The sequence below is a fragment of the Fusarium keratoplasticum genome, chromosome 15 (genome assembly GCF_025433545.1).
Source record: "Fusarium keratoplasticum isolate Fu6.1 chromosome 15, whole genome shotgun sequence".
Lineage (NCBI taxonomy): Eukaryota > Fungi > Ascomycota > Sordariomycetes > Hypocreales > Nectriaceae > Fusarium > Fusarium keratoplasticum.
In genome coordinates, this window is record NC_070543.1 from 63,490 (window position 1) to 84,456 (window position 20,967).

General features: G+C 51.5%; 11 protein-coding genes across 11 annotated transcripts; 5 read left to right on the forward strand and 6 right to left on the reverse strand.

Moving 5' to 3' along the window:
* Window positions 1-433: 433 nt before the first annotated feature.
* NCS57_01485300 (uncharacterized protein) lies at window positions 434-2,458 on the reverse strand (the record flags this gene model as incomplete). Its single annotated transcript, XM_053064439.1, has 7 exons — window positions 434-751; window positions 799-1,133; window positions 1,185-1,347; window positions 1,393-1,650; window positions 1,701-2,072; window positions 2,126-2,361; window positions 2,416-2,458. 7 exons carry the CDS (start codon window positions 2,456-2,458, stop codon window positions 434-436), a joined length of 1,725 nt encoding a protein of 574 aa, XP_052906067.1.
* Window positions 2,459-2,796: 338 nt separating this feature from the next.
* Window positions 2,797-4,205, forward strand: NCS57_01485400 (PKS-ER domain-containing protein; the record flags this gene model as incomplete). The annotated part of the gene is made up of 7 exons (XM_053064440.1): window positions 2,797-2,862; window positions 2,915-2,984; window positions 3,034-3,104; window positions 3,166-3,231; window positions 3,285-3,459; window positions 3,527-3,880; window positions 3,943-4,205. The coding sequence occupies 7 exons, from the start codon at window positions 2,797-2,799 to the stop codon at window positions 4,203-4,205; spliced, it is 1,065 nt and encodes a 354-aa protein (XP_052906068.1).
* Window positions 4,206-4,362: 157 nt separating this feature from the next.
* NCS57_01485500 (uncharacterized protein) lies at window positions 4,363-5,262 on the reverse strand (the record flags this gene model as incomplete). The annotated part of the gene is made up of 2 exons (XM_053064441.1): window positions 4,363-4,596; window positions 4,642-5,262. The coding sequence occupies 2 exons, from the start codon at window positions 5,260-5,262 to the stop codon at window positions 4,363-4,365; spliced, it is 855 nt and encodes a 284-aa protein (XP_052906069.1).
* A 243-nt stretch (window positions 5,263-5,505) lies between these two features.
* On the forward strand, window positions 5,506-6,689 carry NCS57_01485600 (Abhydrolase-3 domain-containing protein; the record flags this gene model as incomplete). Its single annotated transcript, XM_053064442.1, has 2 exons — window positions 5,506-6,473; window positions 6,527-6,689. The coding sequence occupies exons 1-2, from the start codon at window positions 5,581-5,583 to the stop codon at window positions 6,687-6,689; spliced, it is 1,056 nt and encodes a 351-aa protein (XP_052906070.1). The 5' UTR covers window positions 5,506-5,580.
* A 75-nt stretch (window positions 6,690-6,764) lies between these two features.
* NCS57_01485700 (uncharacterized protein) lies at window positions 6,765-8,507 on the reverse strand (the record flags this gene model as incomplete). The annotated part of the gene is made up of 3 exons (XM_053064443.1): window positions 6,765-7,065; window positions 7,123-8,292; window positions 8,347-8,507. The coding sequence occupies 3 exons, from the start codon at window positions 8,505-8,507 to the stop codon at window positions 6,765-6,767; spliced, it is 1,632 nt and encodes a 543-aa protein (XP_052906071.1).
* Window positions 8,508-8,960: 453 nt separating this feature from the next.
* NCS57_01485800 (Lactamase-B domain-containing protein) lies at window positions 8,961-10,149 on the reverse strand (the record flags this gene model as incomplete). Its single annotated transcript, XM_053064444.1, has 3 exons — window positions 8,961-9,549; window positions 9,599-9,739; window positions 9,797-10,149. The coding sequence occupies 3 exons, from the start codon at window positions 10,147-10,149 to the stop codon at window positions 8,961-8,963; spliced, it is 1,083 nt and encodes a 360-aa protein (XP_052906072.1).
* A 443-nt stretch (window positions 10,150-10,592) lies between these two features.
* On the forward strand, window positions 10,593-12,384 carry NCS57_01485900 (MFS domain-containing protein; the record flags this gene model as incomplete). Its single annotated transcript, XM_053064445.1, has 6 exons — window positions 10,593-10,841; window positions 10,911-11,189; window positions 11,243-11,283; window positions 11,332-12,044; window positions 12,101-12,309; window positions 12,358-12,384. The coding sequence occupies 6 exons, from the start codon at window positions 10,593-10,595 to the stop codon at window positions 12,382-12,384; spliced, it is 1,518 nt and encodes a 505-aa protein (XP_052906073.1).
* Window positions 12,385-12,818: 434 nt separating this feature from the next.
* On the forward strand, window positions 12,819-14,962 carry NCS57_01486000 (Zn(2)-C6 fungal-type domain-containing protein; the record flags this gene model as incomplete). The annotated part of the gene is made up of 3 exons (XM_053064446.1): window positions 12,819-13,134; window positions 13,193-13,962; window positions 14,018-14,962. The coding sequence occupies 3 exons, from the start codon at window positions 12,819-12,821 to the stop codon at window positions 14,960-14,962; spliced, it is 2,031 nt and encodes a 676-aa protein (XP_052906074.1).
* A 375-nt stretch (window positions 14,963-15,337) lies between these two features.
* NCS57_01486100 (uncharacterized protein) lies at window positions 15,338-17,330 on the reverse strand (the record flags this gene model as incomplete). The annotated part of the gene is made up of 4 exons (XM_053064447.1): window positions 15,338-15,912; window positions 15,969-16,585; window positions 16,641-16,882; window positions 16,938-17,330. The coding sequence occupies 4 exons, from the start codon at window positions 17,328-17,330 to the stop codon at window positions 15,338-15,340; spliced, it is 1,827 nt and encodes a 608-aa protein (XP_052906075.1).
* A 470-nt stretch (window positions 17,331-17,800) lies between these two features.
* On the forward strand, window positions 17,801-18,927 carry NCS57_01486200 (uncharacterized protein; the record flags this gene model as incomplete). The annotated part of the gene is made up of 4 exons (XM_053064448.1): window positions 17,801-18,179; window positions 18,241-18,413; window positions 18,471-18,705; window positions 18,749-18,927. The coding sequence occupies 4 exons, from the start codon at window positions 17,801-17,803 to the stop codon at window positions 18,925-18,927; spliced, it is 966 nt and encodes a 321-aa protein (XP_052906076.1).
* Window positions 18,928-19,894: 967 nt separating this feature from the next.
* NCS57_01486300 (uncharacterized protein) lies at window positions 19,895-20,280 on the reverse strand (the record flags this gene model as incomplete). Its single annotated transcript, XM_053064449.1, has 2 exons — window positions 20,078-20,280; window positions 19,895-20,018 (listed from the first exon to the last, which is right to left on the reverse strand). The coding sequence occupies exons 1-2, from the start codon at window positions 20,260-20,262 to the stop codon at window positions 19,895-19,897; spliced, it is 309 nt and encodes a 102-aa protein (XP_052906077.1). The 5' UTR covers window positions 20,263-20,280.
* Window positions 20,281-20,967: the final 687 nt, after the last annotated feature.

Here is a 20,967-nt window from a genome sequence, read left to right on the forward strand (position 1 = left end):
TCTCCCCTGTGAAGGGCTGGAGTCGTCGAACCTTGAATGCGTCAAGAACATGTCGTCATGGTCTAAGAGTATACAATCGTGCTGGATGGAGGTAGCTGTTAGCTGACCGACACGCTTGTTCCCACCTCTGCTTTCGAAGCGGTTCACCACTGTTGGCAAACATCCCAAACTGGCTTTTCCCAGAAATCCATCTCCAGAGGGCAGCAACGCCAGAGATCGAAGACGCATGGAATGATACACTCCAAAGTAGGTGCACAAAATTCTCTAACCCTTCTTTTTATCTGCTTAATGAGCCAACCCTACCCTGTCTTAATAGCTTAACCGACGTTTCTCATAGGTAATAGGGTAGTTTCCACTACCGGCCCGCTGCATCTTGTCGAGCCGTGCTCCGTCACCTATCTTACAGGCTCCAGAGGCAGATAACGGTCCTTCGCTATATCTTGCTTCGGCATTTCTCCCTATCTCTCAAGACCCGCCTAAGAATCTTTCCGCTTGGACTCTTTGGAATAGAGTCTAGAAACTCAACACCACCTTTCAGTTGTTTATACGGGGCTTTATGAGCCGCCACATAGTTGCTAATATCCCGCACAAGCTCCTCTTGAACAATTGCCTCCGCAACAGGGCTTCGCACAATAAAAGCCTTGGGCACTTCTCCAGAGCGCCCGTCGGGTACTTGTATCACTGCGCAGTCTGAGACAGCAGGATGCGAGAGGATATGCGCTTCGAGCTCCGCAGGGGCAACTTGATGACCCTGTAGCTTGTTATTATGCATTGCCAAGACATGCTGATCTGGCTGACCTTGACTTTGATGAGTTCCTTGATTCGATCGACGATGACGAGTTGCTCGTTACCAGACGGGGCTAGAGTAAAGAGAGCCTCGTCTCCTGTCCGTATCCAACGACCATCAGTATCAAAAACAAACGTCTCAGTTGTTGCTTTCTCGTTGTTAAGATAGCCCAGAACAACAGAAGGCGCCTGGACTAGAAGCTCTCCTGAGCAATCATAGCCAGTAATCTCTTTGCCCGCCGTGTCTACGATTTTGGCTTTGGTTCCTGGAAGTAAGGACCCAGATGCCTTCATAAAGATGTCATGCTCACTCGGCGATGAAACAACCGTTGCTGTTTCCGTCATGCCTTGAGTTCTCAAGTCAGTAACCTTCAACAAGATGCCATCATCAGACTGACCATATGCTTGGCCAACTGTCCATCCAGGATAGATGTTCTTCAGCTCTTGCATAGTTTCCTCGGCTAAAGGTGCTGCTCCGCTGTAAAGAAACTTGACACTGCTCAAGTCGTACTTTGCGCAAGTATCCTTCAACTGCAGCATCCTGATGATGATGGGCGGGACCTGGCTTATTAGTAGACTAGATGGCTTGATGGAGCCATAGCTTACCAGTAGAAGCTGACGAATCTTGAATCGTTGGATTGATTCGAGAAAAGCCTTTAGCTCAAACTTGGGGAGAACGATGACCTCATCGCCCCTCCAAGTACTAGTATGACATGCAATCACCAAACCGTAAATATGGCTAAAGGGCAGAAAGCCTGATACTGCTTGCGTTTCGACACCTTTCCTGGCTCGACCAACAGAGTCGTAGGTGACATGCTGCAACACGTTTGCAATGACGTTGGCGTGGGATATCATGACCGCTTTCTGCCCGTACCGTGAGCCGTAGCTTCTCCGTGATGATATAGAGCACTTACTGGTAGCCCTGAAGTCCCGCTCGAATAGCAAAGAAAGGCGGGCTGCCGAGCTCCTTGTCCCGGGACCCATCTGAGAGGATCAAGTTCGGGAAGGTTAGAACCTTGCTTGACGAGGCTCTCAATCGTCCTGTGAGTGAGTTGCGAAGATGTTTCCATGCCTGGAATATCGAACAAGAAGATGTTCTCATCGGGTATGCAAGCACTCCGGGCAGCCGCGAAAGCAGTCTCTGCCAAAGGGGCGCAGGTGACCAGAGCCCTGGCCCTTGATGATTTCAATTGATGTGCCAATTCAGCAACCGAGCTTGCAGCGTTGACTGGAGTAACAATTCCAGATAACCTATGAACGCCATATATCGCCGTTACGAAATCGACCTTGGCGAGTCAGCGGTGAGCTCCTCCTATGAAGTCGTCATCTTGTCACGTACCGTATTGAGCGAGAAGATGGCTACCACCTTATTCCACGCCGTGTCTTGATTCACTTCCCAGCCAAGTCTCTTAGCTAGCGACCTAGCCACATACTCGGAACGTTGAAACAGTTCAGTAGCCGAGTATGTGCGACCAGTGATACCACAGGTGAATGGGTGCCTGCTCTCAGAAAGTGGACGGCGGCCATATGCTTCGTTGCTCATGAACTCTACAATGGGAATCGAATCCGGAGGCACTAGAAGTGCGTCAGCAGAAACGTCATGTCACAGATTGACCCTAGGGCCCTGACCAAACGGGAGTTCTGGAACCCAGCTGGGAGGATGGAACACCATGATGTTGACAAGGGCGCTGGCCTACGTCGTCTTGAAGGTGCTTGAGACAGATAGGGTAAATACCACGCAGCAAAAAATATGGTCACGAGAAATCAGACTTGATAAAGCATCATGAGTCTTACCGCCAGTCAAATGAGGATGGAAGCGCTAGGACGTTTGGGGATAGCCGAGCATGAAGCCGGTTGAGAGCAACCCCGCCGGCATCCCGGAAATAGGCGCCCGAGAGCTCACCTCCTGTATAGGTTAACATCTGAGTCATGCGCTGTAGGGAGAGGAAAGCAAACCAGCCCTCAAGTGATAGTCTGTTGAACAGTGATAGGTACCATATGCAGCAAGCCATGGCTACTACGCAGTTACCCGCAACCATGTTGGCTTGGAGGAAGCATAGAGGAAGTAGTAAGCCAGTACGAAGCGGCCCAAGAGCAGTGACGAAGTCATACGCTGACAATCAACAAGGTCTTTGAAGAGGTTCCCGTGCCTAAAGTCTCACCTACGGGTGTTCTCTGCAAGATGTTAGCATCCGGAGGTAAGACGAGACACCAGACACAAGATACTAAGCTCTGACTGGGCCACAGTATGCAGAAGCGACCATTCACTACTTACCATCGACAAACAGGCATCTTGGTTTGAGGAGAAGTACACTTTGGTGAGAAACTTGACAAAGAAACACAAATTCATCCGGCCTTTAACTAATCACGAAATATCAGGGCCATGAAGGGTGTGGGCAGATCGTTCAGCTTGGCTCAGCTGTTCATGAGGACAAATTCCAAGTGGTAAAGCAATCTCCATCTACGGCTTCCACAAGAGCAGGCTGACTTCCATGTAGGGAGATATTGTTGCTCTTCACGCTGTGCCTGGCTGCGGACGCCAAGATTGCCCTGAATGCTCCCGTGACTTGAGCCAGCTATGCGAGAAGGGTCATCACTCTGGCATAGGACAGGATGGATTCTATGCACCTTACGCAGCCGTTGATATTCGAGGCGTAGTCAAGGTACCCTCAGGTGTGTAACGTCAAGGCCTGGCCAGGAAATGGAACAGTTTGAGTTGTACTAACCCATGCGGTGCCAGGCGTCACGCCAGCGCAAGCAGCGGTTGCTACGGACGCTGTCAACACCGCATACCACGCCATAAGGAGAAGGGCAGAGGTCAATGCCCACGAGACGATTTTCCTCTTTGGCCTCGGCGGGTTAGGTTTCAATGCCTTGCAAATCCTCCTGCATATAGGACCCAGGATCATTGTATCGGATATCAGACAGGGGCGTCTGGACGATGCCCAGAAACTAGGGATACCTCCTTGTGACATTGTCCCGATAGGGGCATCACCACAAGAGTTCGTCACCGGAGCTAAACTTGATGGGAAGATTGATACGGTCCTAGACTTTGTTGGCACTCATCAAACTTTTGAAGATGCTCAACACATCGGTAAGGAACAGTCGGAGACACGCTGAAGCAAGAACCTGAACTGACTTGAGGGCATGTATCAGTTCGACGGGGCGGGAAGCTGATCTGCATTGGAAGCCTCGACACAGAGAACACGATTCATATGAAGATTGGCACAAGAAAGAGGCTGTCCTACATATTTTCTTACGGAGGACAGGTGAGGGATCTTGAAGAGGTCTTGCAGTTGATTGCCGATGGGTCTATCACACCCCAAGTCGAAACGTCGAAACTGGCCGAGTTTCCTCAAGTCCTCGAATCTCTTGTAGGGGGCGAAGTTCGAGCGCGTGTAGCATTGACCCATGATTAGCTACTGTTAAAAGAGCTTCATGACGCATTTGGTTCGGCTTGATGAAGGTCGAAGAAGGGAATCAGAGCAGCATAGCATGAATAGCTTAATACGCAAGTTTCAATACACAACAAGACGTCTTTGCTATTAAAGATTCATATTTCACATTGGTCAAGACTCATCCGTTGACACTGGCGCTTGCCGGCATGCCTATTCCAACTGCAGCGGTAGCTCCAGCATCCACCGGCAATATCGCTCCTGTGATCCACCTGGCGTGGTTACTCGCGAGAAAAACAACGGCACAGGCAGCATCCCATCCTGTTCCCTCAGTACCCAGTAAGCTTCGGGCTTTCCTAGCTTCCCTAGCCTCCTCGGACATGCCCTTAGCGTACATCATTGGCGTGTACAGCATCTGGACGCAGTCAGCAGAGCTCACCAAAGACTGCAGGTTACTTACTCCAGGACAAACGCAATTGACTCGGATGCCGTCTTTGGCGTGGTGAGCTGCCATTGCCCTTGTCATGTTGACGACGGCGCCTTTGGCGGTGGGATACAACAGATGTGGTGTCCCACCCTTGAGCCCAGCCACGCTGCCCATGTTGATAATGGCACCCTTGGCTTCGCCCGTGTTCTCCATCATTGCCGGGATTGCATGCTTGGCCATCAACACCATGCTAGACACATTGACGTTCAGACCTGCCGACCAATCCTCCATGTCGACTTCGGTTGCTGTTCCTCGAGCACCCGCTATCCCAACGTTGTTGACAAGAATATCCAGACGGCCAAACGTGTGCAAGGCTAGAGAGACAGCCTTCTCACAGTCGCTAGAGTTCGTGACGTCTCCTTGTATCGGGACAGCCGAGACTCCTTTGCGTCCAAGGACAGCCATCTCGGCCGTTTTTGATGCCCATTCCAGGCTCATGTCGAGACACACCACATTGCAGCCCTCGTCAGCTAGCATGATTGAGATTGCTCGGCCGTTGCCAATTCCATCTCCAAAGCAGCCAGCGCCTGTAACTATGGCGACTTTTCCAGCCAAAGATCGCGATGGCGGTTCTGCAGGGATATCAGGCGGCATTGTTGGGAGGCTTGTTACCTGAACCAATAAACTGAGCAACTTTTTGACACAATACCATAACTACACTTAGATGAGCAGCAGCACCGTGATTATTAGTTCGTCCAATGATGGTAGCCTTCTGGTTAACCTAATCAGGTATACCGACGTGGCGATCGGACGTGCCTGCGGGGTAAGCAGATGAGCCGAGGCAGTTCAGTAGCAATGGCCGACCTCAGTCACTTCTCCTAGGTATAGGTTGTAGAGTTGAGGGTTGGCCTTTTTGACTGTCCTTGTTACTTGAAACCCCAGCGATACTCTGACGTTGATGCTTCAACAAGAATGTGCGACTTTTCCGAGTACGGCGGCAAGTCTCCGGAATGGTTGGCTGTAGAAGCAACTCTTCCACCTCCTCCCACCTTTGGAAGCCTCGCAGAGCAGAAGAGGGTGGTCAACAAAGGAAGGGAAGAAATCTCGGCAAAAGCCATGGAGTCTTTGTCACATCTTGTTCACATCAAGGATTACCGCATTGACACACGAGACGGCGCTACGGTTGAAGCTCGAGGCTACAGACCGACGTCAGCAGACCACGCCGCGCGTCTTCCCATCTACATCTATTTGCACGGCGGTGGATATCTGTTTGGATCGCTGTCTTCAGAAGATGCCACCTGTACTCGCATCGCCAGCGGTGCCATGGTAATCGTCATCAACGTCAACTACCGCCACACGCCTGAGGCCACCTATCCAATGGCTTGGAACGATGCGGAAGATGCCTTTCACTGGGTGCACGACCATATTGACGAGCTCGTCGGAGATGACAGCCAGGTTGTAGTTGGTGGCATCTCGGCTGGGGCTCAGCTTGCGGCAGCGTTGACCCTTGCGCAAAACCTTTCACTCAATGGTCTGTTGAGGCCCAAACTTGCTGGCCAAGTTCTAATGATTCCATGTCTTGTCCATATGGACTGCTATGAGTCACAGCTCGAGCAGTTGAGAGATCCCTCGGTCTCATCGTATCTGGAGAATGAAAATGCGCCAATTCTTCCCATGAAGACAGCCAAATTCTTCACGGACCTGCTCAAGATTACAAAACCAAACCCCCAAGACCTTCGACTAAATCCTGGAAATGCCTCGAAACAGCAGGTGGGAGGGTTGCCACCGACAGTCCTGGGCATAGCAGGCCTTGATCCGCTACGAGACGAGGGACTTTTGTATGGGAAGAAACTTGCCGAGGCAGGGTGAGCTATCTTGTTCAAGGGTTCAACCATTTGCTAACTGTCACTTGGGACAGAGTTCCCACAGATGTCCACGTCTTTAAGGGGCTACCTCACGGCTTTCGTCGATTCGGTGAGCAGTTGACCGAGTCTGAAAGATGGGACAAGGTTATGGAGGAAGGAATCCGTTGGGCGTTGTCAAAGCCTGATCCGTCTTGGAAGGTCAGGGTTCAAAGTTGATGTACAGATTTTATCCCATCTTGCCTGGAAATGACCTGCATCTTGAGCTTATCCGCAGTTCAATATATTTCTACCCTACTGGTGTCTTATCACAAAGTCTGAATACCCCCTCGCCTTGACCTCATCACACCTCTTGCGGTACCCAGGCGCTGGCCCATTGTATCTCGTCATCGATCTCTTCTGCTTGTGGGCCAGATTCTTATTCACTCCAGTCATCCACGAATCGACCTCGTTTGCCAGCAGTCCCTTGCCACAGTCATGGACATGCTCCGTCCACTCGTCCATGCCCTTCTCTGTGGCTTCCACGTAGGTGATGTTGGTGTCTCGGGCGTGTCGCATAAACTCGGCTACCCAGTCCACGGCATACTCGATCGAGCTTTGAGAGTCAGTAGGTCAGAGTTGATAGCTATAAAAGTGCGGAGGGTGAGCATACCGTGGAATGTTGCCAAACATTTGGTGAGGTCCCATTATCATGAACATATTGGGGAAATCCTGGACGGTAAGGCCCAGGAAGGTTCTGATACCATTGCTCCAGACATCCTTGAGCTTGGTCCCATTCCGGCCTTCAAAGTCCACGGCGTTGAAAGACCCAGTGACGGCGTCGAAGCCAGTGGCATAAATGAGGATATCCAACTCGTGAGTCGATTCGCCAGTTTCAACACCCGTTTCAGTAATCTGAGAGATGGGGTTCTCCCTTATGTCAACCAGGTTAACGTTGGGTTGGTTAAAAACCTCAAAGTAGCCGCTCTCAAGAGGCACTCTCCGGGTTCCAAACCCATGATTCTTTGGAATCAGCTTTTCTGCGACCTCTGGATCATTGACGCGAGCTCGAATCTTGTCGGCGTGGAACTTGCTGTATAGCTCATTTGCCTTGCGGTCCGTGGCAACGTCAGAGGAGATGCTCAGAACCTTGGCAAACCCTGGAAGAGAATACAGTTTCTCCCAGTGTGCTTGCCGCTCCTCCTCTGTCATTGAGAAGACGCTTCTGGTGTCGCTCACGTGGATGAAGCATGAATATGACTCGAGACATTTGCGGAATATCTCAGGGTAGCTCTTGCGGATCTCCTCCATCTCTTCAAGGCTGATCTTGGAATTCCGAAGAGGCACGGTCCAGTTTGGCGTTCTCTGGAAGACGGTGAGATGCCCGACCTTATCTGAGATAGCCTGAATAGTTTGGATGGCAGTTGCGCCAGTACCGATGATGCCGACCCGCTTCCCTTGGAGGCTGGAGGCATCGTCGGGCCATCGTGCTGTATGCCAGGACTCTCCCTTGAACTTCTGGACGCCTGGAATGTTGGGAAGCGTTGGTTTGTTCAAGATGCCCATGGCTGTGATGAGATATCGGCTGTTATATGAATTGCCCTCTTCGTCTTCCAACAGCCACGAGGAGGTCTCTTCCTGGAAGTGGGCTGACTTGATCTGCGTGTCGAATTGCATGTCACGCTTCAGGTCAAACTTGTTGGTGAGGAACTGGATGTAACGGAGGGTTTCTGGCTGAGGGGCAAAATGCTCTGTCCAGTTCCACTCATCAAGAACCTCCTGCGAGAAGGAAAAGATGTACGAGTAGCTTTCCGAGTCAAACCGAGCTCCGGGATATCGATTCCTGGGTCAGTGTGAGCAGCCGCTTCGGTGCACCTAGACCTGCCGCCATCCTTACCAGAACCAGGTACCACCTTCAGCTGGGCCAGCCTCAAGCACTCGTGCTCTCAGGCCAAGTTCACGCATGCGGTATAAACTCAAGATGCCGCTGAGTCCAGCGCCGACGATGAGGACATCATAATCGAGACTAGAGTCATTGATACTCAGTGCCGAAGGCATGGTGAGGCTGTTTTAGTTGCGAAAGCTTGACAAGGCGGAGTTGTGAAAACTGAGTGGTAGAGAAGACTGCCCACAGATGAGTTGGACTTGAGGGCAAAATGCTGTTTCAATGGAGCATCAAGATCGACTCAAAGGCTCGTTAATTAACCTGCTCTACTTGTCGATCCTCCGGGAAACCTTGTCCTCAAAACCGTCAGCCTAGACTACCTCTCCGCATTCGCTTATCCCGAAAGAGGATAGCCATTTTATTGCCGAGTATCCAAACCCCGCCCCGAGGCTGAACGGCTCTCGTCAGGCGACCTCAGGTCGGCTCGACGGTTAGCTGCTTTGGGACTGGGCAGACAAGCTAGCTGACGCGCGGTTGGGGGAGGGCGAGACCAGGACATGAGTCAGAGTTAATGCTGCAAGAACAGATGTATGGACTTTGGATAATGTTGTCAACGTCAATGATAACTAGTAAAGTCCTTCCGATCTCCAATAATTCTCAAGATCACGTAGGAACGTCCACTTCAGACCCTTTCCCAAGCCCCTTGCCTTCCAGTCGTTCAGGCTCCTCGGAAAATGGGGCACCCCATCCCTAATGGTCGAGTCATGAGCTATGATGACAAAGATGTCTTGATCACAGTCAAGCTCCTGCAGCTGGCCAGTCGTCCTCCTTGCAAGTTCGATATCTTGGCCAAACGTCAAGTCGAACAGGCTATCGGTCGATGTTCTTCCGCGTGACTTTTGCAACCTGTCGAAAGCTTCTCCGGGGCACAAGACAGTATCCTTAGTTGCATGACAGGGATGAGGGGTGATACGATCAGGGACAGGGAGATAGCTAGATGGTCTAAAAATGCCCGCGTAGTGGCAAATATCCCCGCCCAAGAGCACAAACGTAGGCGGATTGTCAGTTGTTCTAGCAAGGCCGCAAAGATGTCCTACAGCATGCCCAGGGCTATCGAGAAGGTAAAAAGAGCCGTCGCCGAAGTAGTCAAAGGCGGGAAACTGGCCGATTTTCGGTGAATCATGATCAAAGGTAATCTCACGAAGATTTCGGCCCCTGATGAGTGTTAAAGTCTTTTCGGCATCTACGAGTCAAGGGTAGCTACTCATAGTCGCTCTCCAGGATGGGTGACTCTGGGTTTGAGGGAGCACCCGGAAGCATCGCCTTCTTGAAGCCAGGTCCGACTACCAAGTCTGTAGTGGCTGGAAATGTTGAAGGGTCACCTATGTGATCCCAATGCCAATGGCTGGATAAGATGAGCAAAATCGATCTTAGTCTCAAGCATCATGATGTCCATGCTCACCTCCAGATTACGGCTTCAATATCTCCGAGGGACACGCCATTGTCTTGCAGTATGTCTGCCACATTTCCCGCTACCTCAATCTCGTAATTGGTCGTAGGAATGTACTTGGCGATTGTGGGAGAGTAGTTCTCGTAGTCTTTGCGGATGCCAAGATCAAAGACCAGCTTTCTTCCCGAGTGATGTTCGAGGAGAAAAGAGAGGGAAGGGCTCGATCTGAATGTTTCAAGACCCGGGACGGAAGGTTCCATGAATCGCTTGATGACTGCAGGCCCGAAATTGACGGGGTTTATGAGCCTGACCGCTTGTAGTGCTTCTCCTTGAGGGATGGAGATGACAGGCTGGATTTTCGACATGGCGTCAAGAACTGCTGGTGTCGATTTGTTCAGGCGATCGAGCCCAATCAAAGTCTCTAAGTCTTATCGCGTACGAATGACGGCTTAAGCTGATATTCAGACACAGGTGCGAGGTGTTTCTATGTAGTGAACAAGCTACAAACGACCAACCAACCAACGTTAGTTCAAGATCAGATGACCTCCAGTTGGTGCGGAGTGCAGGTCCCAGAGTCCTAACCCCTCACTCAAGTATCGGTTACTCTTTCGGCAATCCTAGTTTGGTAAGGTCGCCCAACCGCCGGGATGCTCGGTGTGCCCTGCAATTTGCAGCTTCCTGTACCCCAGACTACCCCAGATTGTTCCCCATGGGGACGAGTTATCATGTACATAAGTAACAACAATCGCTCCGGGGGAGCTCTTATCAACCATCAGAAAGCCATCGCAAACAAGCATCAGCAGCAGCAATGTCGGACAAAGAAGCTCCTGTCAAGCACCAAGAGAGCGTCGACGATGGCTCTATACAGGGTACCCAGACCGTCGACACCGTCCACCGAGACGAGGCCCTCCGCGTCCTGCAGGCGTATCAGGGAGATGAAAGCTGGAGCGACGAGGAAGAGAAGAAATTGCGCAGGAAGATTGACTGGAAACTCATGCCCGTCCTGTGTGTAACTTACGGGCTTCAATACTACGACAAGGCCATGCTGGGTCAAGCGGTGAGTTGCGATTGTGATTCTCGATCATACCAGTGACGTGACCCGCTTGCTGATCTTACCATGCTTCAGGCCCTCTTTGGTCTGAGGGAAGATCTCGATCTCCTGAAGGGCAGCAGGTATTCCTTCTCGGCTTCCATCTTCTATCTTGGGTTCATTGTCGGTGCCTACCCAGCCATGGTGCTCGCCCAGCGCTACCCTATCGAACGAGTCGCCTCGGGCATCGTCACCCTCTGGGGGATATGCCTCATCCTCACGGTCGTCTGTACTGGTTACAAGACTCTGTACGTTCAGCGGTTCTTCCTTGGGCTCCTGGAAAGTGGAATCAGTCCCATGTTCATGCTCATCGTCGTAAGTACACGTGAACCCCAGTCGTCAAGTGTTGGGTTCCTGATCGGACGCAGGGAAGCTTCTACAAGAAGAATGAGCAAGCCATGCGCATGGGGTAAGCGTCGTCTGTACCTTGTCCATTGTACACGCTGACACGTCGCAGCATCTGGTATTCCTGCACCGGATACGTCTCTGTTTTCTCCCCACTAGTCAACTATGGCCTCGGTCTCATCAATGGAGGCAAATCGTCCTGGAGATACATGTACTACTTTTCCGGCGCTATAACCATTGCCTGGGGTATACTTCTAGTCCTTGTTCTCCCCCCAGACCCCGTCCGCGCGAGAGGCTTCAACGAGAGAGAGCGGTACATCCTCGTGGCGAGACTGAGGAGCAACAACTCTGGCGTCCGCAACACTCATCTCAAGGTTTCTCAGATCTGGGAGCTCCTGCTTGACAGCAAATTCTGGGTGGTGTTTGCCATTGCGTTCCTTTCAATGATTGCCAACGGGCCCATCTCGACCTTTGTTCCCATCATCATCAACGGCTTCGGCTTCAGCACTGTCAACTCCCTGCTCATCTCGATGCCCGCTGGCGCCTATGCCGGCACTCTCATGCTCGTCATGCCTTACCTAGCTTACCGGTTCATGAACATCAGATCATACCTGGTATTTGTGGCACAGCTGGGCACGACCTTTGCAGCTCTTTTGCTGTGGAAGTTGCCACAGTCGGCAACAGGCGGTTTGCTCTTTGCATGCTACATCCTGCCGTCTGTCGGCGGTGGTTATGCGGTGCTCATGGGACAGCAGATTGCCAACACTGCCGGCTACACCAAGCGCTCTGTCGCTTCTTCTGGTCTCTATATTGGATATTGCCTGGGTGAGTTGCTTCTCTTTCAAGCTAAGACGGATGGGACGCTCATGTGCGGTTTGCAGGCAATTTCGTTGGTCCTCTGGTCTTCAAGAAAGAAGATGCCCCCCGTTATACCTCGGGGTTTATTGTTGTAGTTGTTACTGCTCTTGCCGCTGCAGTTCTCGCCATTGTCTACCGGTTTCTATGCGTGTGGTCGAACCGCAAGCGTGATGCCGCTGGAGTCATGGAAGGATTTGACCATGCCTACGACGACGATCTTACTGATAAGAAGGTAAGTCTTGTAGTATTGATCTCATACAGAAGCCGGCTAACAAGTCAGAACATGCAATTCCGATACATTCTCTGAATGGTGGGCGACGACTTGGTGGATGGAATTTGAAATCATGTCTGTGGTGGTCTGGGTTCCCTGGCTCAACCGAGATAGCTCCACATGCATTAATCAACCTTTGTGCTTCCATGAGAGTTCAGTGCCGTGTGATCTCAGCAAGAAAGAAGTCAATATAAGCCACGTAACCGAGGTTAATGCACAAGTCCGACCAGCACTTGTGCCAAGGATTAACACCGCCTCCTCATTCAATTCGCGTAGTTAGTTGCCGAGACTTGGTCTAGCTAAGTAGCGCTACGGAGGTAGGCTACGTACCTCGATGCGGTTATGTTTTTCCCCCGTTATAGTTTCCCCGCATTCTTCTCGGCAATCTACCTTGAGTGCAACTGTCCATTCCGGCAACTCCTCATCCTTCAACCCTCCACCAAAGACCGACCCTTTCACCGTGCTCGGCAATGTCAGACAAGTGGCTCCGCTTTGCAGCTCATCAGCCGAAGCGGAAGCGTGCTGAGGCCGTCTGCTTCTTCTGCCACTCTAAGAAGATCAAGTGCGACTTGCAGGTGAGTTCAGCGGCCTCTTCTGGCACGGCCGAGTGTGCTGATTTGCTGCTTCAGGGCCGAAGGACCCAGGGTGAAGCAAGATGCACCAACTGTGAGGGTCAGGACCAGGACTGCCTTCTCAGGCCCTCGAGGAGAGGAAAGACGCGCCCGAGGGTGACGGCTCAGAACCAAGATGAGAGTGAGGCTCAGCTTGACCATTTGGCGACTATTGGTGAGCCCGATTTGTTCATGATGGTCACGTTGCGCTATTGCTGACAATCAACATCAAGATGATGGCCAAGTTGATGCGCCGGAGCCCATGGTCGCAGCCCCTGGCAACGATCTAAGCAACCAGGCCATGGTCCCAACTCCGTCCTCTGCTAGAGCCTCCCAGCCAGGGATCCCGTACACGGCCATAGCGATTGAGGACCCCCCTGGACCAAGCTCGTACCAAGGAACCCAGCCAAGCGCGTCGCCCACTGAGGGTGGCGGGCGAAGCCATGGTGGTGATGTCGACACCGGATTTCTACAAGTCTATGGGCCCGAGAACCAGCTCGACGCGGAGCAACAAGAGCTTCTGGCCAGTCTAGACATGGACAACCCGTCATCGGACCCTCGGCAGCAAGAACTCCAACAGAGCTTTTCAGAGACCTACTTTGAGTACTGCTATCCATGGTGTCCCGTGCTCGACCGCGACACCTTGGAAGCGGATCTAGAGAGGTCACCTATGCTAGCCAATGCACTTGCACTCGCCGCAAGTCATGTTCAGCCACCTTTGGTCAAGCATGAGGGACCAGTTGAGTATTATCAGAAAGCTCGCATGATATTCTACAACGACGAGGAGGCAGATATGCTCACTGCACTCAAGGCCATCTCCCTATTTTACTGGTGGGCTCCCCGGCCGCCCTCGATAGCACATCGTCATTCTTCTTGGTGGTGGACGTCGGTCATCATCAGACACGCTCAACAGATGAACATACATCGTGAGCCTACAGAGGAGGCGGCACAGGCGGCGGGAATAGACCTGGGCCTTCGGCGGCGGCTGTGGTGGACGGTATTCGTAAGGACCTCCCAAAGCTGGGCAGTACTGCACACTCTAACTCATCACCTCACAGGCACGAGAACGTCTCACCTCGCTCTGCCAAAGCAAGCCCTGCATCATCTGCCCAGAAGATATGAACATCAGAGAGCCACAGCCGGAAGACTTCCCGAGTGATGCTACCTCTCAAAAGAAGGGGCGCATCTTCCTTTATTGGGTTCGACTGTGTGCCATCATCGGCAAGGTCTCCAAGGTCTTGTCTCAGTCCTCCAGCGCTCCTTTCCCTGCGGACCTTAGACAAGAACTCGTCAACTGGGTGCAGACTCTACCGCCAGACCTCCAGCTCTCGATTGGCTCCAGCCGAACAGTATCCTTCGATCGAGATGTCCATCAGCTCCATCTGCCATACCTCACTACTGTTATCATCATCCACCTACAAAGGACGGCGCCAGACTTGCCCCAAGCTCTCCCACCCGCGATACTAGCCGCGTCGTGTATTGCGAGGATCCTCAGGGATATCCTATCACGTGGTAATGCCCGGTTTCTCATGGCCATCACCTGTTGGTACTGCGGCACTGCCTTCATTGCGCTGCTTCAAGCCAGTCGCATCAAGCAGTTCTCGCAAGAGGCAGAGGAGGGCCTAGACATCTTGGAACAAGCGGTTGGCCAGCTACAAAAGATGTGGGCTTCTGCAAATGTCATCCGGCAAGGCTTTGAACGATTACGCAGTCTGCGACGAACAATGATACAATCTGGTCGACCAAAGCCTGCGGCAGCTCACGGGGGTGGCCTGCCTGACGAATTCAACTGGATTCTGCTTTTCCCTTTTGTAACCAGGTCAACAAGCAGGATCGCTGATCACTTGATTGCTGATAAAGAGCTTGGTACTACAGTAACGGCACTTCCATCACCTGAGAATGGTGTTTTTCATCATGATCTTCTCGAAGGGTATCAGGATCTCCTGGAGCCATTTGTCGACTACACATTTGACTTTTCCACCCTGGGATTTGAGACTTCGTAAAGCTTGTCAACAATAACAATGCAATGACAATCTACTTGCTGGGTGCTGCAATCTTCCGCTACTGAGTCTTGTTAGGTCTGACGGGTACAGTTGTAGCAGCCTCCCTTCGCTTCTTCGTGATTCTGCAGCCTCGTCAAGATCATTTGTGTTGTTACTGGGTAATTCACTAACCCTGTCCACCGCCGAAGAGAAAGAGATGTCGGGCCGTCACCTGTGTCTCAGCATTCAAGCCAATTACTCCAAGTCGCATATATGCCACGTTCTTTCGAAGCGCAGTCCTTGTTTCACTACTCAAAAACAAATCTTTGTATGGTGACCTACTTCTAGCTATGTCGTTCCTCATCCAATGTGTTTCTCAGCGTCCAACTTCCAAGTCTAGGTTGAAAGAGTTTCCGCCTTCTCTACGTACCACGACAGATCGCTCTCCGGGTCCATCTCAAAAGCCGTGAAGCCATTTCCCATGAACCGGAAAGAGTTTGCCGTGTTATACGTGATGTCAAAGTCTTCTGCCCGAATGTCCTGGAGTAAGCGGTTGAACAGATGAGCACTACCGCCAAACAAGGACGTGACTCGCCCGTCGATTGTGCCTCTCTTGTACCAGCTGCGACATCCTCCGCTCCAGACAAGCGTCTTGTGTATCTCATCACAGTACTTGATGAAGTCATCCACCTTGTCTTGCTTGGGGACAACGTGCTTGATGTCTTCAGTGGCAATCTTCTTGATCCACTTGACAAAGTAATCGCCCGTCCAGTTCAGTGACTCAACGAGGGAGCCATGTCCACCGAGACAGTTTGGTCCCATCATCATGAAGTAGTTGGGCATCTCGGGGACCGCCACCGACATGTACGACTCTGGATCTTCCTTCCACTTCTCCCTGAGATCGGCGCCCTTGAGGCCGATGATGGGATGGCGAGGCCTGAAGGAAACGTCGAAGCCGGTTGCACACACGACTGGGATAATAGTCAGCTTGCTAGTCTTGGGTCAAACAGGTTACAACTTCACTTACTGACGTCACATTCATACTCCTCGCCATCGGCCGTGCACACACTGTTCTCCGTCACCTTTGTGATAGGGCTATCTGTCAAACGGCAGTGTGGCTTCAGGAATGATTCCAGGTACCCTGGCCCTGGCGTAATACGCCTGCATCCCAGCTCCCACTTTGGAATCAACTTGCTACATAGCACAGGGTCGTGGTTGAGCTTTTCAGCCATCTGTGCAGCGGCCATCTTCATGCCTGCGTCATTATTCTCGCCCTTTCGGAAGATGTAAAACGACTTGTTTGTCCGGGAGATGATGCCCTTTCGATGCTCAAGATGAAGCTCAGGGTCCTGGAACCGAGCTTTGTCTTCTTCCGAGTATGGTGGGTTTGGGTCGTCGTCCTCTCGGCCGAGGTGTTTTGACGGCGGTGCTCGATAATAAACCCAAGCTGGACCACGAACAAAGTTGACAACATCTGTGCCGGGGAGCCTGGCCATTTGGGGAACAATCTGGATTCCAGAAGAGCCGTTGCCGATGACTGCTATCCTCTTGTTTGAGTAGTCATAGTTGTGATTCCAGTCGGCCGAGTGAGTTATGTGGCCTTTGAAATCCTGCAGTCCAGGAATCTTGGGCCACGATTCATGGCTGCCAGCGAGATTAGGCCTTGTCAAGAAAGAATAAGAGGGGGCTTTAGACTTACACAAGGACTCCTTTGGCGGAAATAAGAACATGACAGTACTCATCCCTCTGGGAACCCGCATGTTCGACAGTCACCTTCCACTGCGCCAAATCATCCTGCCATTGGGCCCCGATGACACGCGTGTTGAGCTGCAAATCTCGATCGAGATTCCACTTCTTGACTGTGGCTTTGATATAGGCCAAGATATCACCTCCGCTGGCGTAGAATCTCTCCCAGCTGGGGTTGGGATCGAAAGGAAATGCCTGGTCACTGCTATCAGAACGGACCTTGTATGGGGATTTCCCCGGGGAAACATACGTAAATGTGAGCGGGAACGTCACATTGCACGCCAGGGTAGTGGTTTGCCAACCAAGTACCACCCACATCGCTCCGAGCCTCAAAGATGGTGTGGTCGACGACATCTTGCATTTCGGGAAAGCGGTGCTGGAACTTATGCGCCATGAGTAGGCCAGAGAAGCCAGCGCCGATGGTGATGACCTTGATCCTACGCGGCGTGTAGGCAAACTTGGGGCTTAGCTTGAAGGGGTCCTCTGTGTGGCCATTGGTTGAGGCTGCCGCGTTGGCACTGTGCCTAAACTTGTCTCTGTTTCCAGCCACCTCTGGAGGCTCCGTCGATGGGGTTTGCAAAAGATCGGCCGTCTTGGGCACTGCGCATGCCGTTGTTATTGGTGTCTCAGTGAGGGCAGGCATCGTAGATTCGCAGCTAGGAAGTGAAGTAGGGCGAGGGGCTTCTTGACGACTTTTCTTCAAGGTTCAAGGCGTTGATGTACAGGAGCATCTAGATGTAATGTCTCCTTCACCTGACGTCTTGTGCAGTTGTATATCAAAGATGAGAATGAATTACCCTGTCAGAGGAAAAGGTAGGACGCGTTCAGGGTAGCCGGCAATTGCTTCGGGTGACATCTCTGATTGGCTCGGCATCCCCACACTCTCTGTGATCGACCGGTTATCCTAAATAGGCATTACCGGCCGTGACGGAACCGAACTCCAAAGCCGAGCGCCGGCTTGTCAACTCAACCCTGGCTTCAAAGCCGGGGGCCAAAGGAGATGCCGCACTTGATCAAGAAAAAGCGTGCCATTCTCGTCCTCTCTTCTTCCACTCGTGTACTTAGAAGTGACACCAGGAGTCCGACAGCTGACACACTCACACATCAATCAAGATGAGTCTCGATCGCTATAGCTACAATGGCCCCGTAGACCATACAACTCCTCCGCGGCTGGACGCCATCCGAGGAAAATCAGTCATCATTACAGGGGGTGCAAATGGCATGGGTGAAACCTGTGTGCGGGAATTCGTCGCTGCTGGTGCCTACGTCACCTTTGCCGACGTCAACGAGCAACGAGGTCGATCTATCGAAGCAGACCTTAACGTTGATGGCAGAAAATGCTTGTTTGTCAAATGTGATATCCGAGACTGGGACCAGCAAAAGACTGTCTTTGAAGAGGCAAAGCGCAACAGTCCAAGTCGCAGTGTTGACGTTGTGCTTGCCAACGCTGGCATCAGCAGAAGCTCTGGAGATAGTCTCTGGAACTTAGACGGTGAGTCAGACGGCCTTTCAACCACATGAGATCGACTCTGACTATCATTCGATACCTGCAGACCCAGATGGCGAGCCAACCAAGCCAGACCTCAACATTGTCCGAGTCAACATTGATGGTACCTTTTATACTTGGAGGCTTGCCGTACACTACTTCCGCAAGCAACCAGTTCACGATGACCGGGATCGCTGCTTCATCATCACCGGGAGCATGGTTGCGTACATTGACTCACCAGTATGTTCCTCTACTGCTCATGACGACTCATACTCTGACCATAACCTACCTTTGTAGGCCAACTGGGAGTATACAGCAACAAAGTATGGCCTACGTGGTTTCATGAAAACGGTCAGACGCTCCAGCCATGAGCAGAACATACGTATCAACTATGTTGCCCCCTGCTGGATCAAGAGCGCCATCCGCACGGCAGAGTACGAGAAATGGCTACTTGACAACGGCATCGAGTTTGGCGAACAAGAAGACGTAGCAAGTTGCATGCTACGAATTGCCACCGATAAGAGCATCAACGGTAAGTCTGCCTATCCTATTCTAGGGAGTCACTAATGGGTTAGGTCGTTCTCTCATGATCACCCCACGATCGATTGCTAAACAAGGGTTTATGGATGTCGATCGAGAGGACTACAAAGATATTCCTGAGGATGAGTATTTCAGGAAGGTGCAGGCTAGCCAGCTATTTATTATCAAGGATAAATGGCTAGATGACTACAAGGTACCGATATATAAGGCATAGTAGGTGAATGATTGTAGGATGGACTCTCTGCTTAAGCTCCCCTATAGTTGTAGTTGGAATCTGGTATTATGACTGCCTAGGCTTATAATGCCAAATTGTATCTGATGGCCTGCCTGAAGCGTCTGACTCTTTAACTAATAAAGGTGAAAGATTTGGCAAACCAAGACCAAAACTTGCAGAAATTTGAGTAGTGTTCTTCTGGTATCGCTTCAGTTGGCGTCTTGTATCAGTCCATTGCCAGAGCATGACACCAGGCGCTTAGGCTCTTTGGAAAAGGCAACGCCCTAGAACCCAACTCTTGCTTGACAACACCCGCCCCGGCACCCCGGAGGGAAATGCACACTCAACGAGCACCAGCTATAGTTCACCCATCAGGTGAGATGGCGATTAGTGGCCTTGAAATCTGCCTCAAAAAACCAATAAAAGCCTCTCTTGACACCAGCTTATGACTTGCAATGGCATGGTGAACAAAGAAAAGGTGTACATACTCCACATGGCCAGGAATGTTCTTAGCCACCGTTTTTGAAGGGAGGAGTGTGTGTCACTCCCTGAGCAGGGTGGCTGAACAGCCTATGAAAGATGCCGATGGGGGATTCCTCCCTTATTGGGACGCCGAAATGAGTCAAGATTTCGCAGTGAGCAATCTTATGTTCATCCATGTCAAGCAACCCTGCCGATGCTATCTGCTAGCTCAGTTATAACATCGAGGGCCGGGCTCCAACTATAACAAAGAACGCAGTATTGTGATACCATCTACAGCGTAGTGATCGGTAATGGATTTTACACGGTAGTCGGCGGAAATGTCCGCAGGGTCTTGGTCCAAATACGAAGTGCCACCAAAGCAGCCAGAGTCGTCAGCAGAGTCCAGGGCACCCAAAGAGAACAAGTAGTTGTCCCAACGTCGGTGTCACAAGGATATGTATTGAACAAGGTGGTAAATATATGGATAGTTACTTCTCCCCCCAAATCAAACAGACTTGCAGTAGCCTGTGTAGCAGTATCCGCAATCCTCCCGGCCAAGCCCCTTTCTCACATCCAGTCCATATTCACGTGTCTTTTCTAGAGCACAACAGTGACCACCAGCAGATTGGCTGCGACGGCGAGTTAGTGGCTATTCTTTAGCAAGCTCCCCAGCCGGACTCCAGCTTACCAGTTGTGGAACGAGTTGAATGCCCTGATCCTATTGCCCTGACATTCATCCCTGTTCAGACGGTTGCCACTACAGCCCTTTCTCTTCTCCAGCTTCAAAAAGCCCTCCTGCTTGGCACTGGGGTCAAGCCCCTCGGCAATGGATATGCCAGGGAAAAGGAGTAGCAAACATTTGCTGAGTTGCATGATAAGAAGTCTGCGTAGCTAGCAGGGTGACGACCGAGAGACATCGGCGGGCGCGTGGGTAAATATTTATGATCCGCGCACTGGGGTTTGGCATGGCAATATGCCATGCAGCTATGCTACCTAGCATTGCCCTCTATGTTTCGGGAGGCGTCAGAGACTTGGTTATGCATACGTCATGCTAAACTTGACTCGAAAGAAACCTACCGTGTTTCAAGCATCTTACAGAAAATCTTCTGTAATACGGCCGGTCTCAAAGCCCGAAGCAGCCTATCAGGTGTATCAGAAAGCGGCTGAACAGCCCTTGGTAGATCATTTCAGTTCTACCGTCGGGCGATCGACCGGAACTGACGTCGAATGGCCGAGCTGAGCATAGAGAACCCTTGAATCCCGACGGATTGACGGGCGCGAAGGATTCGAAGGGAAACTCCAAGCCTGGAATAAACGGCAATGACATGACAAGGTGGAATCATTTCGCATTGATTGCTTGAGGGATTTGTCTCATTCTCCGGTGTCAGACGGAGCAACCCAAGCTCGATCGTCACAAGAATAGACCTCAAGGGTCGACATGGCGGACGACTATTGGCTGATGTGAGCGGAAAGACATACCATGGAGAGCGTCCCGCAGCATGTAGTTAAAAGTATACCACGCGCTGATCGGGCCGGCATTTGAGAATTGGGGGCCAGAAATTGGAAGCCTGGGCTCAG